General features: G+C 68.1%; 13 protein-coding genes across 13 annotated transcripts; 7 read left to right on the top strand and 6 right to left on the bottom strand.

Moving 5' to 3' along the window:
* Positions 1-89: 89 nt before the first annotated feature.
* MICPUCDRAFT_49941 (uncharacterized protein) lies at positions 90-1,190 on the top strand (the record flags this gene model as incomplete). The annotated part of the gene is made up of 1 exon (XM_003054791.1): positions 90-1,190. One exon carries the CDS (start codon positions 90-92, stop codon positions 1,188-1,190), a length of 1,101 nt encoding a protein of 366 aa, XP_003054837.1.
* A 155-nt stretch (positions 1,191-1,345) lies between these two features.
* Positions 1,346-2,569, bottom strand: SEN2 (tRNA-splicing endonuclease subunit Sen2; the record flags this gene model as incomplete). The annotated part of the gene is made up of 3 exons (XM_003055333.1): positions 1,346-1,492; positions 1,597-1,788; positions 1,973-2,569. 3 exons carry the CDS (start codon positions 2,567-2,569, stop codon positions 1,346-1,348), a joined length of 936 nt encoding a protein of 311 aa, XP_003055379.1.
* A 549-nt stretch (positions 2,570-3,118) lies between these two features.
* MICPUCDRAFT_61144 (uncharacterized protein) lies at positions 3,119-4,499 on the bottom strand (the record flags this gene model as incomplete). The annotated part of the gene is made up of 3 exons (XM_003055334.1): positions 3,119-3,350; positions 3,534-3,780; positions 4,057-4,499. 3 exons carry the CDS (start codon positions 4,497-4,499, stop codon positions 3,240-3,242), a joined length of 801 nt encoding a protein of 266 aa, XP_003055380.1. The 3' UTR covers positions 3,119-3,239.
* Positions 4,500-4,561: 62 nt separating this feature from the next.
* On the top strand, positions 4,562-4,936 carry MICPUCDRAFT_12635 (uncharacterized protein; the record flags this gene model as incomplete). Its single annotated transcript, XM_003054792.1, has 1 exon — positions 4,562-4,936. A coding segment is annotated over one exon (375 nt), but the record flags the coding sequence as incomplete, so codon positions are not given.
* A 2,508-nt stretch (positions 4,937-7,444) lies between these two features.
* MICPUCDRAFT_10761 (uncharacterized protein) lies at positions 7,445-8,260 on the top strand (the record flags this gene model as incomplete). Its single annotated transcript, XM_003054793.1, has 2 exons — positions 7,445-7,849; positions 7,955-8,260. Coding segments are annotated over 2 exons (711 nt in total), but the record flags the coding sequence as incomplete, so codon positions are not given.
* A 1,977-nt stretch (positions 8,261-10,237) lies between these two features.
* Positions 10,238-11,617, bottom strand: MICPUCDRAFT_12802 (uncharacterized protein; the record flags this gene model as incomplete). Its single annotated transcript, XM_003055335.1, has 2 exons — positions 10,238-10,898; positions 10,986-11,617. The coding sequence occupies 2 exons, from the start codon at positions 11,615-11,617 to the stop codon at positions 10,238-10,240; spliced, it is 1,293 nt and encodes a 430-aa protein (XP_003055381.1).
* Positions 11,618-11,980: 363 nt separating this feature from the next.
* Positions 11,981-12,745, bottom strand: MICPUCDRAFT_12801 (uncharacterized protein; the record flags this gene model as incomplete). Its single annotated transcript, XM_003055336.1, has 2 exons — positions 11,981-12,103; positions 12,272-12,745. Coding segments are annotated over 2 exons (597 nt in total), but the record flags the coding sequence as incomplete, so codon positions are not given.
* A 213-nt stretch (positions 12,746-12,958) lies between these two features.
* On the top strand, positions 12,959-13,923 carry MICPUCDRAFT_61149 (uncharacterized protein; the record flags this gene model as incomplete). The annotated part of the gene is made up of 1 exon (XM_003054794.1): positions 12,959-13,923. Exon 1 carries the CDS (start codon positions 13,306-13,308, stop codon positions 13,921-13,923), a length of 618 nt encoding a protein of 205 aa, XP_003054840.1. The 5' UTR covers positions 12,959-13,305.
* A 25-nt stretch (positions 13,924-13,948) lies between these two features.
* Positions 13,949-14,701, top strand: MICPUCDRAFT_4867 (ATP-binding cassette superfamily; the record flags this gene model as incomplete). The annotated part of the gene is made up of 1 exon (XM_003054795.1): positions 13,949-14,701. A coding segment is annotated over one exon (753 nt), but the record flags the coding sequence as incomplete, so codon positions are not given.
* An 81-nt stretch (positions 14,702-14,782) lies between these two features.
* Positions 14,783-15,082, bottom strand: MICPUCDRAFT_49949 (uncharacterized protein; the record flags this gene model as incomplete). The annotated part of the gene is made up of 1 exon (XM_003055337.1): positions 14,783-15,082. One exon carries the CDS (start codon positions 15,080-15,082, stop codon positions 14,783-14,785), a length of 300 nt encoding a protein of 99 aa, XP_003055383.1.
* Positions 15,083-15,139: 57 nt separating this feature from the next.
* On the bottom strand, positions 15,140-15,484 carry MICPUCDRAFT_49950 (uncharacterized protein; the record flags this gene model as incomplete). The annotated part of the gene is made up of 1 exon (XM_003055338.1): positions 15,140-15,484. The coding sequence occupies one exon, from the start codon at positions 15,482-15,484 to the stop codon at positions 15,140-15,142; it is 345 nt and encodes a 114-aa protein (XP_003055384.1).
* Positions 15,485-15,918: 434 nt separating this feature from the next.
* On the top strand, positions 15,919-17,178 carry MICPUCDRAFT_49951 (uncharacterized protein; the record flags this gene model as incomplete). Its single annotated transcript, XM_003054796.1, has 1 exon — positions 15,919-17,178. One exon carries the CDS (start codon positions 15,919-15,921, stop codon positions 17,176-17,178), a length of 1,260 nt encoding a protein of 419 aa, XP_003054842.1.
* A 348-nt stretch (positions 17,179-17,526) lies between these two features.
* MICPUCDRAFT_7881 (uncharacterized protein) lies at positions 17,527-17,847 on the top strand (the record flags this gene model as incomplete). Its single annotated transcript, XM_003054797.1, has 1 exon — positions 17,527-17,847. A coding segment is annotated over one exon (321 nt), but the record flags the coding sequence as incomplete, so codon positions are not given.
* Positions 17,848-17,998: the final 151 nt, after the last annotated feature.

Raw genomic sequence — 17,998 nt, forward strand, 5'->3', positions numbered from 1 at the left:
GAGATTGAAGACGAAGTAGAACGACTGCAGCGACTAACAACGATCTGACAGTCACTCTCGCGGGCGCGCGGCGCCGCCCGTCGGGACCGATGGACGTCGCCGCGCTGAAGGTGGTGGAGCTCAGGGCGGAGCTGAAGAAGCGCGGGCAGCCGACGACCGGGCGGAAGGCCGAGCTCGCCGCGCGGTTGCGAGCGCACCTGGACGCGAAGGCGACGACGACGACGACGACGACGACGACGAAGGCGAAGGCGAAGGCGTCGAAAGCCGAACGCGCTCCGACCGCGCGGCCGCCGGCGCCGCGCCCGAAGCGGCGCGCGCTGCGGACGTGGGTCAAAGTCGTCGCGCCCCTTCTCGTCGCGATCGCGCTGGAGGCGTCCCACGGTCTCCTCGAGACGTTCGTCGCGTGGCAGCACGACTACTTCGCCGTCGGGGTGGATCCGTGTTCGGGCGCAGAGTACGACGTCGCGATCGTCCTCGGGCACGACGTGATGCCGAACGGCGACGTGTCCCCGCCGCTCGCCGCGCGCGTGGACGCCGGCGTGAAGTTATTCTGCGAGGGGACGGCGAAGAATCTTCTCTTCAGCGGCGCATCGGGGGGCGACCCCGCGGCGACCATCTCGGAGGCGAACGCCATGATGAACCACGCGCTGCGCAGGGCGAAGGCGCTCAAGTGCGAGAGGCCGACGACGCCGGCGTTTAAAGTCGACACGCGCTTGTACACTCGAGGGAGCTTCCTGTTGCGCGACAGCAAAGGGAACGAGCTGCGGATGAGCGAGCGTCACGGCGGGTGCGAGGGGCAGGACTTGGACTCCGGGTGCGCGCCGTTTCGGTGGGTCATGGAGGAGAGCAGCACGTCCACGCGAGAAAACGCGATTTACGCGCTGACGGAATGCGGGAAACGAAACTGGACGAAAGTCGCGGTGGTGACGAACCGGTTTCATCAGTGGCGCGCGGACGGCGCGTTTCACGTGGTTCGCGTGGAGATATCGCCGATCGCGAGCGGGATGGAGAATGACCCGTGGATTCGGACGCGGACGATTCGGATACCGCGAGAGGTGGAGTCGGCGACGATGTTTCCGCCGCTGCGAGACGGCTTCGTCGCGAGGTTCAGGGAGCTCTGGAGGGCGCAGTACAACGTCGCGCGGGAGGTGGCCGCGATCGCAAAATACAATCTGTGGCGGTGGGTGTAGAGTAGCCCTACGACGTCCTACCGCGGTCGTCGTGTAGTCGTAGTCTTTAGGTTTCTAATTCTAAAACGTTCGCGAGGCGCGAGGAGTTTGCTTCCTCCGCCGTCGCGATCGTCGGTCGGAACTTTGTTCTCCGCTTACCGCGCGCGCGCGGCGCTTCACGGCGGCCGCTCGCCGCGCGTCAGGTGCCTGTCCGGATTGAACCGCGTCACCTCCATCTCGTTCACGCTCAGCCGCTTCAGGCACTCCGGGTCCAGAAAGTCCGCGTCCCCTCCCGCGACGTCCAACGTCGCGAACACCAGCCTCTTAGGGCCGTTCCATACAAAAACAGTTCACCGGTCAGTTGAAAGTAGACGCGATCAAATGTTGAAACCGAGCGATGGGTGAAAAACTTTTGTATAGAACGCACCTTGTTCACCTGCACGCACAGCCTCGACGCGGCTTGCACTTCGATCCACCGCGAGTCCTTCTCGAGCTCCCCTCCCTCCCCGAACACCCCCGACGCGCGGGAGACGATCGCGCTCGACGGCTTCACGACGACGCAGCAGTCCGAGTGCACGAGCGAGGGGTGGTTGCGATACAACACGAGATCTGCGCCGTACTGAGGGTCGTTCCATACAAGCGAGTGTCGGGGTGGAGTTGAAAGGCGTCAGTCGGACTTGAAAGGCGTCGAGGGCGGGGATTGAAACCGTGGGGTGGGCGGAGAGAGACGACGGCAAAAGTCCTTAAGAAACGGCGTTCACCACGAGAACGCGGTCGTATGGGGACCAGTGTATAGAACGCACCTGCAGCCCGCTTCGCGGGAGCCACCCGGCGGAGCGGAAGTGTATCTGCGACGCCGCCGCGGCGACGAACCGCGGCGCCGCGATCGCGGCGTTCACGCCGGACATCCCCGCGGTGAGCAGCGCGCGCCAGAGCTCGTCGATCGTCAGCGGCGTCAGCGACGGCGGCGGCGGCGCGTTTCGCTCCGGGTTTTGGATTTGGTTTTCGGCGCCGTCGGCGGCATCGTCGGCGGCGTCGCGCGGCGCGTGCACGGTGAGACTCCCGAGGCACCACACGACGTAAAACGCCTCCTCGGGCGACAGCCTCACGATCGGATCGTCGTCCGCCGAATCGCCGCCGCGCTCGTCGCCGACGACGTTTCGAAAGAAGCACGGCGCGCCTCGCCCCGAGCTGCCGCGCGCGCGGCGTCCCAAGCACACGCGCTCCAAGAGATAGGCGAGCTTTCGCGCGCATCGCAGCCACACCGCGCCGCGGTGCAAGACCCCGTGAAGGTCGCACGCGGACAGCACGCGCAGGCACTCCGCGGGGGAGGGCTGCTTCGCCGCGGCGCGTCGCTTCCCGCGCTTGAAGTGCACCCTCGTGTCCGCGACGGGGGGCATCGCGATCGACGATCGAGGTCGAGATGCTACTCACCGTCCCGTCGTCGAAGGATCCGTCCCTCGCGCGCCGTCGTCGTCGCCGAACGGGGAGTCGTACCCCGGCGGTATCGGGTCGCCGAGTTTCCAGTTCCTGAGATGCTCCGGGAGCGTCGCGCGGAGCCTCGCCTCTTCCTCCTGCGGTCGCGACGAGGGGGAGGCGCGGCGTGAGATCGCGAGGGACGACGAGGACGACTGGAAGAATCGTCGTTCGCGCGTAGTGGGACGAAGCGCGAAGGACGACGACGGCGCGCACCTCGAGCTCCCTGAGCTGCGCCTCCGCCGCTCGCTTCGACTCCTCGAGCGTCTCCTGCTCGATCCTCAGCGCCTCCTCGACCTGCTCGCGCGGCAGCGTCGCGAGCTCTTCCAAGGACGGGAGGTCGGCTTGGAGCGGCGGACGTGCCGGGGCGTCGCGCGAGCGCTTCATGGAGTGTGTGTGTGTTATTTCAAGTCTCCGTGACGTGCATGCTGGAGTGATGCTTTTTTCGAGTCTGGCTGGGGTTCGTCTCAAATGTGTCGAGTCACACATTTACAAGCGCGCGACTAAGCTAGGGGGTCATCCATCCCGCCCGCCGCTAACCCCCGGTCCCCGCCTCAGTCGTCGCATCTCAGTCATCACATCTCTCACTCGCACTCACTTGAACTCAATCGTGCTCGTCGCGCCGCCAGAACGCATCGCCGCCTGTCGCTTCGCGCGCGCGGCGAGCCGCTTTTCGTGCGCGCGTCGCTGCGCGTCGATCTTGGTCTGAGGTGCGTTCCATACAAAGCGACGTCGGGGTGGAGTTGAAAGGCGTCAGTTGGCGTTGAAAGACGTCGAGGACGGGGATTGAAAGCGAGGGGCGGGTGGAGAGAGACGACGGGAAAAGTCCTTAAGAAACGGCGTTCACCACGCTGACGCGGTCGTATGGGGACCAGCGTAAAAACGCGCCTGAGGGTTCAACGCGCCGCCCGGCCGCTTATACTCCCACAGCGCCCACGCGCCGGCGCCGAGGAGGATGAAGAGGCCGGTCTGCGACGGCGCGCCGCCGTCGCCGCCGGGCTCCCAGCCCTCGTCGTCGCCGTCGTAGTCGTCGGGGGGCAGCCCGTCGCCGCCGTAGCCGAATTTTCTCTGGTCTTCGTTTTCCATGCGAAGCGGCGCGGCGCCGGGGCCGCGCATCCCGGAGGAGCCGCCGCCGCTGCGAAGCGAGGGAGAAGGGGAACGTCGCGATGGATGGATGTCAGATGTCATGTGGTGTTCACGCCGACGCGGCGAAGAGGGAACGATAGGTGGCGCGCTGTGGACGACGCGCGTCGGTCGACGTCGTCGTCATCGCGGTCGCGTCAGGTCGGATAGAGAAAAGAACCCTAGCCGGTCCGTGTCGGAGCGGCCCGCGAGATGCGCCCGCCGTCGACGACGCGGACGCGCGCGCGAGCGACGCGCGAGCGACGCGGGACGAGGAGGACGCGCGCACCTCGGGAATCCGCGGGGCTTGTCCGCGTCGTCGTCCTTCGGCTTGCGTCCCGCGCCGGCCATGGACACGGGGCGGAGCGCGACGCGCGACGACGACGACGACGACGACGGCGAGGAACGCTGCTTCCTCGCGACGGGGGAGGCGTGGCACGCGCATCCGGGCGCGCACGCCTTCCGCGCCGCGGCGACGCCGCGGCAGAGCGAGAGCGTGGACGCGACCGTGGACATCGTCGGCGCGGTTCGGGCGAGGGCGGGAGCGAGCGAGACCGAGTGCGAGGCGGCGCGACGACGCGAGGCGCGGCGTCGATGCGTCGAATGGAGTGCGCTGACGATGACGCTTTTTTCGGCGATCACTCGACGAGCGAACAACGCAACGCAACGCAACGCCGAGATCCTCAGATCCGCGCTGCTACGCACTGCTCCCCGCGCGCCGACGGCGACCATGGCGCCCACGTAGACCCGCCACCAGCCCCCTCCTCGGGTGACGTCGAGAGCGCGACGCCGGCATGGGCGTCAAAGGCCTGTGGACGCTCCTCGAGCCCGCGGGTCGACGCGTGAACGTCGAGGCGCTGCAGGGGCGAAAGGTGGCGGTCGACGCGTCCATCTGGCTCGTGCAGTTCGTCAAGGCGATGCGCGACGAGCGCGGAGACATGCTCCCGAACGCGCACCTCCTCGGGTTCTTCCGGAGAATTTGCCGGCTGCTCTACCATCGCATTCGCCCGGTGTTCGTGTTCGACGGCGCGACGCCAGTCCTCAAGTACAACACGACGCGCGCTCGGCGACGCGTGCGCGATAACGACCAAGCGCGGATGAAGCGCACCGCGGAGAAGCTTCTGCTGAACACCATGAAAGCGTCCGCGCTGAAGCAAGCGCTGAACGCGCCGTCGCGCGGGGGCGGCGAGGGGAACGCTGAGAAGGTCGCTATGAGCGAGATAGACGACGACGACGACGGCGACGGCGCCGCGCTCGTGGACTTGACGAAGGAGGCGGCGGAGGAGGAGGAGGACGACGGCGAATGGAACGCGGAAAACGAATACGAATACGAAGAAGAAGAAGAAGAAGACTCAGAGGAGGAGGAGGAGGAGGAGATGATGATCCCCGACGACGACGACGTCGACCCCGCGGTCTTGGCGTCGTTGCCGCCCTCCGTGCAGATGGAGGTAATGCTCAAGATGCGCGAGAAGCGCGTCGCGGATAACCGAGAAAAGTTTCAATCCGCGTCGGGAAAGATGGCGGACTTTAGCGCGCTGCAGATGAGCACGTACCTCAAGTCCACGAAGCTCAAGCGCGAGATGGAGTCCGTGATCAAAGGCACCGGCGGCGGCGGCGGCGGCGGCGGCGGCCACGCCGGCGGCGAGCTCGCGCTCGTAGACGGCGGCGCGGACGGCGGCGCGGCCGGGGACGAGCCGGCGTTGAGAGGCGCGCGCGTCGCCGGGGCGCACGACAGGGAATTCATCTTCCGCAAGCCCGCGTTCGGGGACGCCGCGGCCGCCGCGGCGCCGAGTAACATCGACATGTTCTACCCCAAGCGGCCGAGCGAGTGGGGGTGGGGGAGCGGCCCCGGGCGAGGCCGCGGGATCGGCGCGGGGGGGAGAGGACGGGGACGCGCGCGCGGGTACGGCGCGAACGCGCCGCTGCGGGCGCCGCGAGAGCGATTCTTGCTGTCCGGTCTGCACGAGGTGCTTCCGACGCCGACGGTCGCGGGGACGATCGCGGAGACGCCCGTGATGCCGGTGGATCAGCGCGCGGGGAACGACGGGAAGGCGTCGCTCGATCTGCACATCACGTTCGACGCGGACGAGGTTTTGAAGAGCGGCGGGATCGACCCTCTGTTCGCGGAGGACGGCGACGACGACGGCGGCGCCGCCGCGGCGACGCGATCCGAACCCGCGCCCGAGGCTGCCACCGCGCCGGCGGCCGCGTGCGCGGACGACGACGACGACGACGAGTGGGAGGACGTCGTCGACGAGGTCGAGGTCGAGGACGCCGTGGAGGAGGAGGTTCAGGAGGTTGAGGAGGACTGGGAAGAGGAGGAGGACGAGGAGGTGGTGGAGGTGGAGGAACTCCCTCCGCCGCGCGAGCCGCCGGGGGTCGGCGGGGGCGCGCAGGCGCTGTCGCGCAAGGACGTCTACTCCATCGGACACGGGTTCCTGAAAGGACGCAGCCTGGGTCAGTGGGACGCGGACGACGCCGCGCCCCCCCCCGCCCCCGGCGGCGGCGGCGGCGGCGACGACGACGGCGGCGTCGACGACGGCGAACTCCCGGCGTCGCTCCGCGCGGCGCTGAAAGCGGTCGACGCGCTGCCGTCCGCGCTGAACCCGGTCCGAAAGGTGAAGATCGACCCTAAGTCGGAAGCGCGCGAGCCGGAGATCGCGCCCGCGGCGCCCGCGCCCGAGACGACGCGAATTAAGACGGTCGCGGAGAAGGACGAAGAGGAGGACGTTCGAGCGGCGATAGCGGCGTCGTTGAAGACGGAACCGTCCGTCGCGGCGGCGCGCGCGGACGACGTCGTCGTCCTCGACTTCGACGACGGCGAGAAAGCAGCAGCAGAAGAAGACAAAGAAGAATACAAAGAAGAAGAAGCTGAAGTCGCCGCGGCCGAGGTCGTCGAGGTCGACGTCGACGCGAAGGACGAGAAGACGGACGGCGCGCTGAACGCGTCGTTTTTAGAAGAGACGTCGCCGCCGCCGTCGTCGCCGTCGCCGTCACCGCCGCCGCGCGAGACGCCGACGGAGGAGGAGGAAGTAGAACTAGCAGAAGAAGTAGAAGAGGAAGTCGTCGAGGAAGAGGAGGAAGAGGAGGAGGGCGGGGAGGAAGACGAAGCGCTCGACGAGCCTCCGAGCCCCGGGGCTGCGCGCGCGGCGGCTCGACGCGAAGAAGCCGCGGCTGCGGCGGCGCGCGAAGAAGCCGCGCGCGCGGCTTCCGACGCGATCGGCCCGGTGTCGCTTCTTCCCCCACTCGGCGCGGACCCGATCGTGTTCAAGACGCTGCGCGACTTCGAGCGCGCGGCGGCGCGCACGCGCGAAGAGTACCCGCCGTACCTGCCCCCCGAGCACGTCCTCGAGACGACGCCCGCGTTCGTGGAGTGCGACGGGCGGAGGTTCGACGCGTGCGCGCCCGTCGCGGAGTCTCTCGCCGGCATCGCCGCGGCGATCAGAAACGCTCCGCGTCCGCGCGTTACCTCCGGCGTCGCGACGACGCGCGGCGACGACGACGAGGGCGACGTCGATGACGCCGCGCTGCTCGCCGCGGCGGAGCGCGCCGAGGCCGAGGCTGCGAACCGTCTGAGGCTCGAGCGGCTCCTGAGCCAGACCGAGGTCGAGCGCGAGGTTTTGACCGGCGAACACGCGAAGGCTCGACGGGGCGCGGACCCCGGGAACCTCCACGAGATGCACGCGGAGGTTCAGCAGCTTCTCACGCTCTTTGGCATTCCGTACATCATCGCGCCGCAGGAGGCGGAGGCGCAGTGCGCGTGGCTTGACCGAGAGGGTTTCGTGGACGCGGTGATAACGGACGACAGCGACGCGTTTCTTTTCGGCGCGAAGACGATTTACCGCAACGTCTTCGAGAGCAAAAAGTACGTCGAGTTTTACGACGCGAACAGGGTCGACGCGGACCTCGGTTTAGACCGCGCGAAGATGGCGCAGCTCGCGTTGCTGTTGGGGTCGGACTACACCGAAGGCGTCACCGGCGTCGGGATCGTGAACGCGCTCGAGGTTGTGTTGAACTTCCCGGGCGTGGAAGGGCTGACGAAATTCGCCGAGTGGGTGGGCGAGTCCGAGTTCACGGGGAAAGTACCGAAGACGCTCGCGCTGCCCGCGTCGAAGGGCAAAGGCGACGGAAAGAAGACGAGCGCGGGCGACGGGCCCGACGACGACGACGACGACGACGACGACGAGCCGGCGGCGATCAGAGAGTTCAAGCTGAAGCATCGCACGCTGAAAAAAGCATGGGAGCTCCCGCGCGACTTCCCGTCCGAGAGAGTCCTCGACGCGTACGCGAACCCGAGCGTGGACGCGTCGCGCGAGAAGTTCGAGTGGGGCGAACCCGACCTCGACGCCCTGCGGCTCTTCTGCGGCGAACACTTCGCGTGGCGGCCGACGCAGACGGACGATCTCTTACTTCCCGTGGTGAAGATGTGGGAGACGAGCGATAAGCAGAGCCGGATCGACTCGTTCTTCGCCGCCGCCGCGAGCGCGAACGTCCCGGGGTTTAACCAGCGGTTCTCGAAGGTGCGGAGCGCGCGCGTGCAGAGGGCTATCGCGGGGCTCACGGGGAAGCCGCTGGACGAGGAGATCGCGCTCGCGGAGGAGGACGACGCGAGCGAGAAGAAGAAGAAGAAGAAGCCGAGGCGGGGGAAGAAAACGGCCGAGGATCTGGCGTTGACGTCGAATGAAGTAGGGAACGTCGGCGGCGATCGCGGCGAAGAGGTCGTCGAGGTGGGCGACGATGGCGGCGTCGGCGTCGGCGGCGGCGACGAGGTCTTGTTGATCGAGGCGCCGCCGGCGAAAGGGAGGAAGGCGAAGGCGAAACCGAAGGCGAAACCGGCGGCGAAGCCGAGAGCGAAGCCGAAAGCGAAGCCGGCGACGGAGGACGCCGCGCCGCCGTCGCGGCGGTCCAAACGCGCGCGGCGGACCGAATAGAACGAATAGCGCGCGATGTAACGACGCGAACGAGTGAACGCGTCGTCCCTCGAGTACGAGGCTGCAGCTTTTCGAAAAAAATCAGAAAAAAATTCCAGATCCGCGTCAGCCTGCGTGAATCAGAAGATCCTGCTCCCGCGCGCGCGCGCTTTCGTTCGAGAACTGAATTGATTCGCGGCCGCCTCGCGGCCGCCTTTAGTTCGACGGTACGCGCGGCCACCGGCTCGCCACAAAGTCAGGCAAAATGAGCGTCAAGGTCGCTCTTCCGTCCGGGAAGAGATCGGACGGAGGAGCGCAGAGGAACGAGACGTACTGGGCGCTGAAACGGGAGCTCGACGAGTTCATCTCTCGCGGGCCGACGGTGAGTGCGCGGATCTTTCATCAGAGATTCCCCCTCGCGCGGCTCGGGCGAACCCGCGCGCGTCGCGCGAGCTCGCGCGATTCGTCCCTCGCCATCGCGCGTCGATATCATATTTTTTCTCGGTCGTCCCGCGACCATCTCGCGACGCTCGGGTCTCGCGCGACGCCGCGCCGCGCCGCGTCGCGCGGCCGCCGCCTTATCGAAATCTTGTTATCTTGGCAAAGAAACGCGGTTGCTTGGAGAAGCGAAAGACACGCGCGCTGACCTCGCGCCCGCTGACCTCCCCTCCCCCTCCGCCATCCCTCCTCCCCGCAGCACGACGGCGCGACGCCGCTGCACCACGCCGCGGAAGAAGGCGACGACGTCGTCATCGAAGCCCTCCTCGCGATCGGCGCGGACGTCGACGAGGTCGACTCCGAGGGCCAGACCGCGCTGATGCTCGCCGCGTCGTGGGGCCACCCCTCGAGCGTAAACGCGCTGATTCGCGTCGGAAACGCGTCGATAAATCTCAAAGACGAGGGCGGCGACACCGCGCTGCACGAGGCGGCGCGCGCGAACGAGCTCGAGACGCTCTCGCAGCTCATCTCCCTGGGCGCGGACAAGGACGCGAGGAACAAGCTCGGCGCGACGCCGCTGCTCCTCGCGTCGCACGCGGGACACAAGCGCATCGTCGTGGCGCTGCTCGACGCGGGCGCGGCGGCGACGGGGAAGAAGTCGCTCATGCGCGGCGGGTACTCGCCGCTGCACGCCGCCGCCGCGAACGGAAGCACGGAGTGTCTCCAGGATCTCATCGACGCCGGCGCGTCGCTGCGGCACAGCGCGTCCGACAGCGCGTTGGGCCGCGGTACAGCTGGCGGCGGCAATAATGGGTCGAGGGGGTCGGCGACGGCGTTGGAGCTGGCGGAGGATTTGGGTCAGTCGGGGAGCGCGTCGCTGCTGAAGCGCGCGAGCGTGAGCGAGTTCGAGAGGTACGGGATGTGGGGGAACCCGGCGGACGCGGCCGCGGCCGGCGCGGGGGAGGACGACGGCGGGGAGTACGACGGGGGCGTGGACTGACGACGACGGTGCGCGTCGATGATAGCTCACGATAGCTTAAGGTACCTTCAACGTAATACGAATTGCCGTTTTGTACGCGACGACGACGACGACGACGACGACGACGACGCGCTTCTTTTACTCTACTGCGCCTCCATCTCCATCTCGCGGAGGCGCTTGGGTCTCTTCATCCGCGGCGGCGAAGGCTTCCAGTCCTCCATCGCGTCCGGCGACCCGAGCTGCCCGCACGCGGCGGCTTCCTCGTCGCCGCGGCTCTGCCGAATCGTGCACGTGACGCCCGCGGCGACGACGCGATCCCGAAACGCCAAGATGGTCTCCCGGTCGCTGCACCTGAACTCGCTGCCGTCGTGCGTGTTGAAGTAAATCAGGTTAAACTTACACGGCAGCGTGCGCGCGATCGCGACGAGACGGTCCGCGTCCTCCGCGCTGTCGTTCACGCCCTCGAGCATGATGTACTCGAAGAAGACCTCCCGCTGATGCCGGCCGCCGTCGCGCCTCGGAAAGTTGGCCCGCAACGCGCCGAGGAGCCGCTCCAGGTTATACTTCCTGTTGATCGGCATGATCCAGCTTCGAATCTCGTCCGTCGTCGCGTTCAGCGACACCGCGAGGCTCCCTTGCGACTCCGCGAGGTACCGCTCGATCTCCGGGACTAAGCCGGACGTGGACACGGTGACCTTGTTCTTCGAAAAGCCGAGCCCGCGATCGTCGAGCAACACGTCAACCGCGGCGAGCACCGCGTCGATGTTATGCAGCGGCTCGCCCATGCCCATGAAGACGACGTTGCTGACGACCTCGCCGCCGGTCCGGGTTCTTCTTCTCGTGGCGGTTGACGTTCCATCTTCCTCTTCTTCCTCCCCCCCCCCCGACGACGACGACGCTTCGTCATCCGCCTCCGCGAGCCGCCGCGCGTGGACGACTTGCTCCACGATCTGCGCCGCCGTCAGGTTCCTCCTTAACCCCATCTTCGCGGTGAAACAAAACTGGCAATTCATCGCGCACCCGAGCTGCGAGGACACGCACACGGTCGTCCGCCCGCCCGGGACGTTGCTCGGGATGATCACGCTCTCGACGACGCCGCCGCCGTTCGCCAGCGCGTACGTCACCTTTTTCGTGCCGTCCGCGCTCGTCCGCACGTCGCGCATCTCCAAGTCCCCGTCCACGGTCGCGAGCGACGCGAGCTTCTCTCGGAACGCCGCGCTCACGTCCGCCATGTCGCGCACGTCCGCGACGAGCTTGCCCGGGCGGTACATCCAGTTGAACACCTGCGTCGCGCGCGACGGCTTCTCCCCGATCTCCGCGAGCCATCGCTCGAGGTCGGCGTATCGCATCCCCTTGAGCGACACCTTCGCGAGGGCGCGGTCGCTGCCGCCGCCCGTCTCGCCGCCCGCCTCCGTCGCGACGCTTCTGGGGACCTCGCCGACCGGCGAATGCGCGCGCGCGGACGGGCGCAGGTCCGCGTCCGCGACGGCGGCGCCGCGACGCGACGCCTCCTCGCGGTCCATCTCCGCGGAGAGCGCCGCGGCGGTCGAAATCGACGCTCGGCGACGACCGACGGGACGTCGCTCTCGAAGCGCGCCGCGCGAGGTCAGCATCGCGTGGCGGCGGCGCACCGCGCTCGCGACGACGCCGTTCGCGCGAACGAGCGCGGCGGCGGTCGCGTTCATGACGACCCGCGCGCGCGCGTCCCGTGGAGTGCGACGCGGAGGAAACGCGGACGCATCGGAAGACGCTTCTCGAGGTTTTAGGGTAAGGTTATCAAACTTTTACAGGTGAGTAATATGTGTGTTCCAGTCGTGTCATCAGGGTCCTAGGCTATCACCCTCCCTCTCTCCGCCGCCGCTCCCTTCTCTTCTCTCATCGCTCGATCAATCGTCCCCAAAGTCCGGGTCGCCCGCGACGTACCCAAAGTACTGCACCATGGGCACGACGAACGAGATGACGAGCAGACCGATGACGACGTTGCTGAAGATCTCCCGCTTCTCGTTGGTCTTCAAACGGGGTGGAGTTTAAAGGCGTCAGAAGCGGAGTTGAAAGGCATCGAGGGCGGGGATTGAAAGCGAGGGATGGGCGGAGAGAGACGACAGCAAAAGTCCTTAAGGAACGGCGTTCACCACGCGAACGGGGTCGTATGGGAACCAGTGTGAGATAGAACGCACCTCCGCCTTCGTCTTGTACGTCTTCTCCTTGCTCTTCTCGAACCGCGTCGGCGGGCCGGGGTCGCCCTTGCCTTCGAGAATCGCCGCGATCCTGTCCACGGACGACGTCAGCGCCTCGCCGTACTTTTCGTCCGCGAGGTTGTACGGGATGTTCTTCGACAGGATGGAGTCGAGGACGTCGTTCCCGACGGCTTTCAAAAACGCGGGGCCGCCGACGACTGAGCCCTCCTTCGTGTTCTTCACGAGCAGAATCTGCCCCTTGTTGTTCCCTTCCTCCAGCGTCGGGTACCAGGTCTCGAGAACCTTATCCCCGAACGCGAACGGGTCTTGCTCGAACACGAGCTTGCGCACGGTGACGACGTTCACGTGGTATCCCGTCTGCGCCTCGAGATCCTTCAGCGTCTTCCCGATGGACCCAGACGCCGCGCGCGAGAGGAGGCCCGCGTCGTCGACGATGTACCCAGAGTTGGCCGCCGGCGGAGGCGTCTGGAGGATCTCCAGCTCCGCGGCGGTCGCGGGCGGGAGCGCCGGCGCGCCGAGCGTGAGCGCGGCCGCCGCGCCGAGGGCGAGGCCCGCGTTCGCGAGGCGCTCGAGCGGCGAGCGGCGCGAGGCGATCCGATCGTCGTCCGCGTCGGCCGCCGCGCGGACGACGGTCGCGGCCGCGCGCGGCTTCGCGGGCGCGGCGGCCGCGCGGCGGAGCGCGTTCGCGTTCGCGCGCTTAGATTTGACTGCGGCAAAAGAAGCGCGGCGGGGACGGGAGGGGGGATGATCGGCGTCAGCGGGGGGACGGACGCCGAGACGCGAACGAAACACGTGCGAACCGCGCGACGTCGAGAGAGATCGATCCGACGTCTCGCGCGAAGAAGGAAGCGCGCGGCGTCCTCAAAGGGACGATCGCGGAGATGGACGCGGACGGGCGCGTCGTCCGGGAAGGGACGCACCGGCCACGGGGGCGCGCGCGGAGGCGGCGAGGTTCATGACAGCGCTCATCGTGAGGTCGCGCTCGTCGCAGTGTCGACGCGCGGACGCCAGGGATGATGACGGGGTTCGCGTGCTGCGTGGATAGACGATTTCTGTTCGAGCGTTTTGATTGGCTGAGACCGGGCAGTGAGCAAACAGTCACTGAGGAGTACGATCGCCGCGTAGTACGGTCATCACAGCCGTGCCTTTTCCACGGTCCCGCAGCACGAATCCCCTGCATAACACTCATCGTCCACGCCCAGCGCGACCGACATGGCGTCCACGGCGACGGTCGCGGGCATCACGCCGCCCGCGATCGCGTCGCGCGTCGCGGGCAGAGCGACGACGAGCCGCCGAGCGACGATCGCGGTTCGAGCGACGACGCGAGGCGACGCGAGGCGCGGCGTCGTCGTCGCGGCGCCGGGGGCGATCATCACCGCGAGGATGATGCGCGGGGAGAACGACGACGACCGAGCGCGTTCGGCGGGAGGGTCGGGGAGAGGCGGCGGCGCGCGTCCGACGACGTCTCGCGCGACCTCTCGGCATCGCGCCGCCGCGGCCGCGGGCGACGCGCTCGCGGCGGCGTCGAGCGGCGACGACGCCGACGCGCCGAAAGGGGAGACGAGGCGCGTGCCGTGGGACAAGGAGCCGTCGAAACCGCTCGCGGAGACGCTCGAAGCCGCGGGCGATAAGCTCGCGATCGCGCTGAACGAGCGCCTGAACGAGTGGGAGCCCCCGAAGTTCGTGTGGCGAACGCTGTACACGCTCCTGCTGCTCGGGCTCGTGATCAAGCGCGTCGTGTGGCAGCGGAAGCTGAACATGGCGCAGACGATTCAACAGATCGCTCGCGTTGGCCCGGACACCCTCGGCGTCGCGATGCTGACGTCCTCGTTCGTCGGCATGGTGTTCACGATCCAGTTCTGCAAGGAGTTCAGCAAGGTGGGGCTGACGCGCGTCATCGGCGGTCTGCTGGGTTTAGCGTTCACGCGAGAGCTCACGCCGGTGATCTGCGCCATCGTCCTCGCCGGGCGCGTCGGCTCCGCCATCGCCGCGGAGCTCGGCACGATGCAGGTCTCCGAGCAAGTCGACCAGCTCCGAACGCTCGGGAGCGACCCGGTGGATTACCTCGTCGCGCCCAGGGTCGTCGCGTGCGCGTTATCGCTGCCGATCCTGTCGGTGGTGAGCTTCACGATCGGCATGGCGGCGAGCATACTTCTCGCGGATCTGCGGTACGGGATCTCGCCCAACGCCATCGTCGACTCGGCGGCGAAATATTTGGAGACGTCGGACATCGGCGTGATGTGCGTGAAAGGTTTAGCGTTCGGGGGCGTGATCGCGACGATATCGTGCGGGTGGGGGCAGACGACGACGGGGGGGGCGAAGGGCGTCGGCGAGAGCACGACCGCGAGCGTGGTGATCTCGCTCGTGGCCATCTTCGTCGTGGACTTTTTCCTTTCGATGATATTCTTCAACAAGTGACAACGTAGTCCGCGCAGACGTCTCTGTCTGTCTTTTAAAGAGAAAAGAAATCAACACGCGAGCGACGCGTCATCACGACCTCGCGTCCACGGTGCCAGACATGATGCGCATGAGCATCCCCGGCGGCATCGCGCGGATGAAGTCCATCGAGTCCACGCTCGAAAAGTCAAACGCGCGCAGCTCCGGATACGCGTCGAAGTACCCATCGAACTCGCATTGCTGGAGCCCGACGAACGTCGGCACGGGGATGTTCGTCATGTAGTCCTCGACGTGCGGGGCGACGCAGCCGACCATCCACTCGGAGGTCACGTTCGCGTACGCGGAGGCGTCGATCTCGCGGTTCTCGAACTGCGGCGAGAGCCAACGCACCATCGCGCCGCTGTCGGGTGGAAACGAAAAAAATTGAATCGAGGGGTGATGAAACGTTCGTCAGTCCGACGCTCGGGTCGGCCCTTCGCCGCGAGACGACGCGGAAACGCGCGCGCGACGGCGCGACGAGACGCACACGCAGCCGTTGGCGTCGTCGCACGCGAGCGCGGGGTCCTCGCACGGCTCCCGGAGCTGGCCGATGTTCGAGTAGTCGATGGCCAGGCACGGCGGGTCGCCGCTCGCTTGCGCCTTCGCCTTCGCCTCGCCGCCGCCGCCGCCGCGGTCGTCGAGCGACGTCGACGACGTCGACGCGGCCGAGTCGTGCGCCGCGAGCGCGGGGGCGGCGCCGCACGCGGCGACGCCGACGACGAGCGCGAGCGCGAGGGAACGCGCGCGGAGACGCATTCGACGGCGGCGGGGGAGTGTGGGGGGGGGGGGGGTCGGGGAGGGAGCGAGCGAGCGAGCGAGCGAGGCCGCGCGCGTGGAAGTGTCTGGTCCAGTCGCGCGCGCGGTTCGCGCGAGTCCACGAGGTTTGGCTCGACGCTCGCGCGCGGCCGACGCGAGCGGCTCGAACGCGATCGCGCGCGCGCGCGACGAGGCTCGTAGCGGCGTCTCGGCTCCTCCCGCGGCCTCGTGGCGTCGACGCCGCGCGGCGTTACGACGGAAAAAACGCTTCGCGTGCGCCGATGAAATTTTGTCGACGTGTCGACTGCTCCTCGCGACGGACAGGACTAGGACCAGACGTCGACGACGGCGCGCGCGTCAGAGCTCCCCGCGCGACGAGGGACGCGCTTCGCCCCTCGCGCGACCGCTCGCGCGCTTCCCGCGACGAACGAACGATGCCGCCCACGACGCTCTGCGGCGTCTGTCCCCCAACGCGCGTCGCGCGCGTCGCCCGCGTCGGCGGCGCCTCCTCCGCGTCGACGCCCCTCGCGGCGACGTCATCGACGAGGGTGCCGATCTCGAGCTCTCGTCGCGCGCGGAGATCCCGCTCCTCCGCTCTCCCCGCGCTCCCGCCCGACGCGATCGCCGCCGGGTTCACGGACGCGGCCGTCGACGCCGTCGCCGCGGCGTCCGCCGCGGCGACGGCGACGGACGGCGCGTCGACCTTCGCGGCGTCGTCCATGGCGGACGCGCTCTCGGACACCGGCGTTCCCGAGTGGCAGATCTACTACGGCGCCGTCGCCGGTCTGTCGCCGTTCGTCATCGCCGCGTACGAGTTCGGCAAGCGTATTCTCATCCAGCGCCGGTGCGAGCTGTGCCAGGGGAGCGGGCTCATAAAGCGCGGGCGGTACTCGCGGAAGTGCACGTCGTGCGGCGGGTTCCTGCCGTGGGAGTCGTGGGAGCTGTTCTTCACCTCGGAAGCCGGCAACGGCGGCGCGCTGAGGCAACCGAAAGGGCAGACGAGCGCGTTTTACGACGTCGACGCGGCGACGGAGGACAGCAGGCGTCAGGCGGCGGCGGCGAGAGCGGCGGCGGATGAAGAGGACGAGGGCGCCGAGGAGAGCGGCGCGGGCGTCGGCGCGGAGGAAAGAGGCGGCTCGACGAGGCTCGACGCGGCGCCGCGCCACCGCGCGTGCTTCAGCCCCCGCGCGGTCTCCGGGTTCCGACGCCGCCCGCGCGCGCTGGCGACCCGCGCGCGCCGTTCGCGCCGCGCGACGCCGCCCCCTCGCGCGATCGGCGACGGCGCCGCGGAGGCCGCGGAGTACCGCCTCGCGACGCCCGAGGAACGCGCCACGGCGGAAGCGATCGTCGTGAAGCCGCGCATGACGCACGGCCTGGACGTGCACCGGCGGATACACGTTCGAGCGATGCGGCAGCTCGCGTACATGTCGCAGTGGAGGGCGTTCTGCGAGCGCGCGAAGCTCGATCCGACGAGTTACGCGTCGGACGACGACGAGGCGACGCTGTGCTCGTTTCATTTCGAGCTCGAGCGCGGGTTGGACCGGTTCGAAGAAGCGAAGCGGGCGAACGCGCTGGACGATTACCCGCCGCGGACGCTACACCCGACGCAAGGGTTTCCCGCGATCCAGGCGGCGTTCTACGCCGCGGTCGCGGAGGCGTGCGGCGGTCAGGAGCGGCTGTTCGATAAGCTCTAGCTCGCAGCCGTCGACGAGAAAGTAGGAGCGAAAATTTATTTTTTGGCACGCTCGGTTGTTAGAATCCCTCGAGATGTCGCCCATCCCCGAGCGTCAGTGTCGGGCGCGCCGAGGATGTCGTCCGCGTTCCCGAACCCGGTCGCGTGGCTGCGCGGGCGGTTCCTCGGACATCTCGGGAGCGAGACGCCGTCGACCTCGGGCGCGAGGCTCGAGATTCGCGTCGGCGAGCGCGAGCGCGGACGACGACGACGACGAACGCGCGCGGGCGCGCTCTTCGCGAGCGCGTCGCTCGCCGCGCGCGAGGACGCCGCCGCGTCCGCCGCCGCCGCCGCGACCGCGTCGACCGACGGGTTCGTATCGCGCGAGGAACTCGGGCGCGCGACGTGGCTTCTCCTGCACACGATCGCCGCGGAGTACCCGGACGAGCCCACGCGCGCGCAGAGGAGGGACGCGCGCGAATTCCTTCGAACGATGACGAGCCTCTACCCGTGCGAGCGATGCGGCGCGGAGTTCGCGGACATCACGCGACGCGACGCCCCGGACGTGAGCTCCGGGGACGCGCTCAGGGCGTGGACGTGCCGCGCGCACAACGAGGTCAACGCGAAACTCGGGAAGCCCGCGTTCGCGTGCGAGCGATTCCACGAGCGATGGCGCGGCGTGCGATGCGACGACGGCGACGACGGATGCGACGTCGACGCGAAGCGCGCCAGACGACGCGGCCGCGGCGGGAGCGAACGCGGCGGGAGGCTCGACACGTTTTAAACGTCAGGGATATTATTAGACGCGTCGTCATAACATAGTCACGCGTAGTCACGACGCG

Source organism: Micromonas pusilla (genome assembly GCF_000151265.4).
Source record: "Micromonas pusilla CCMP1545 genomic scaffold MICPUCscaffold_1, whole genome shotgun sequence".
NCBI lineage: Eukaryota > Viridiplantae > Chlorophyta > Mamiellophyceae > Mamiellales > Mamiellaceae > Micromonas > Micromonas pusilla.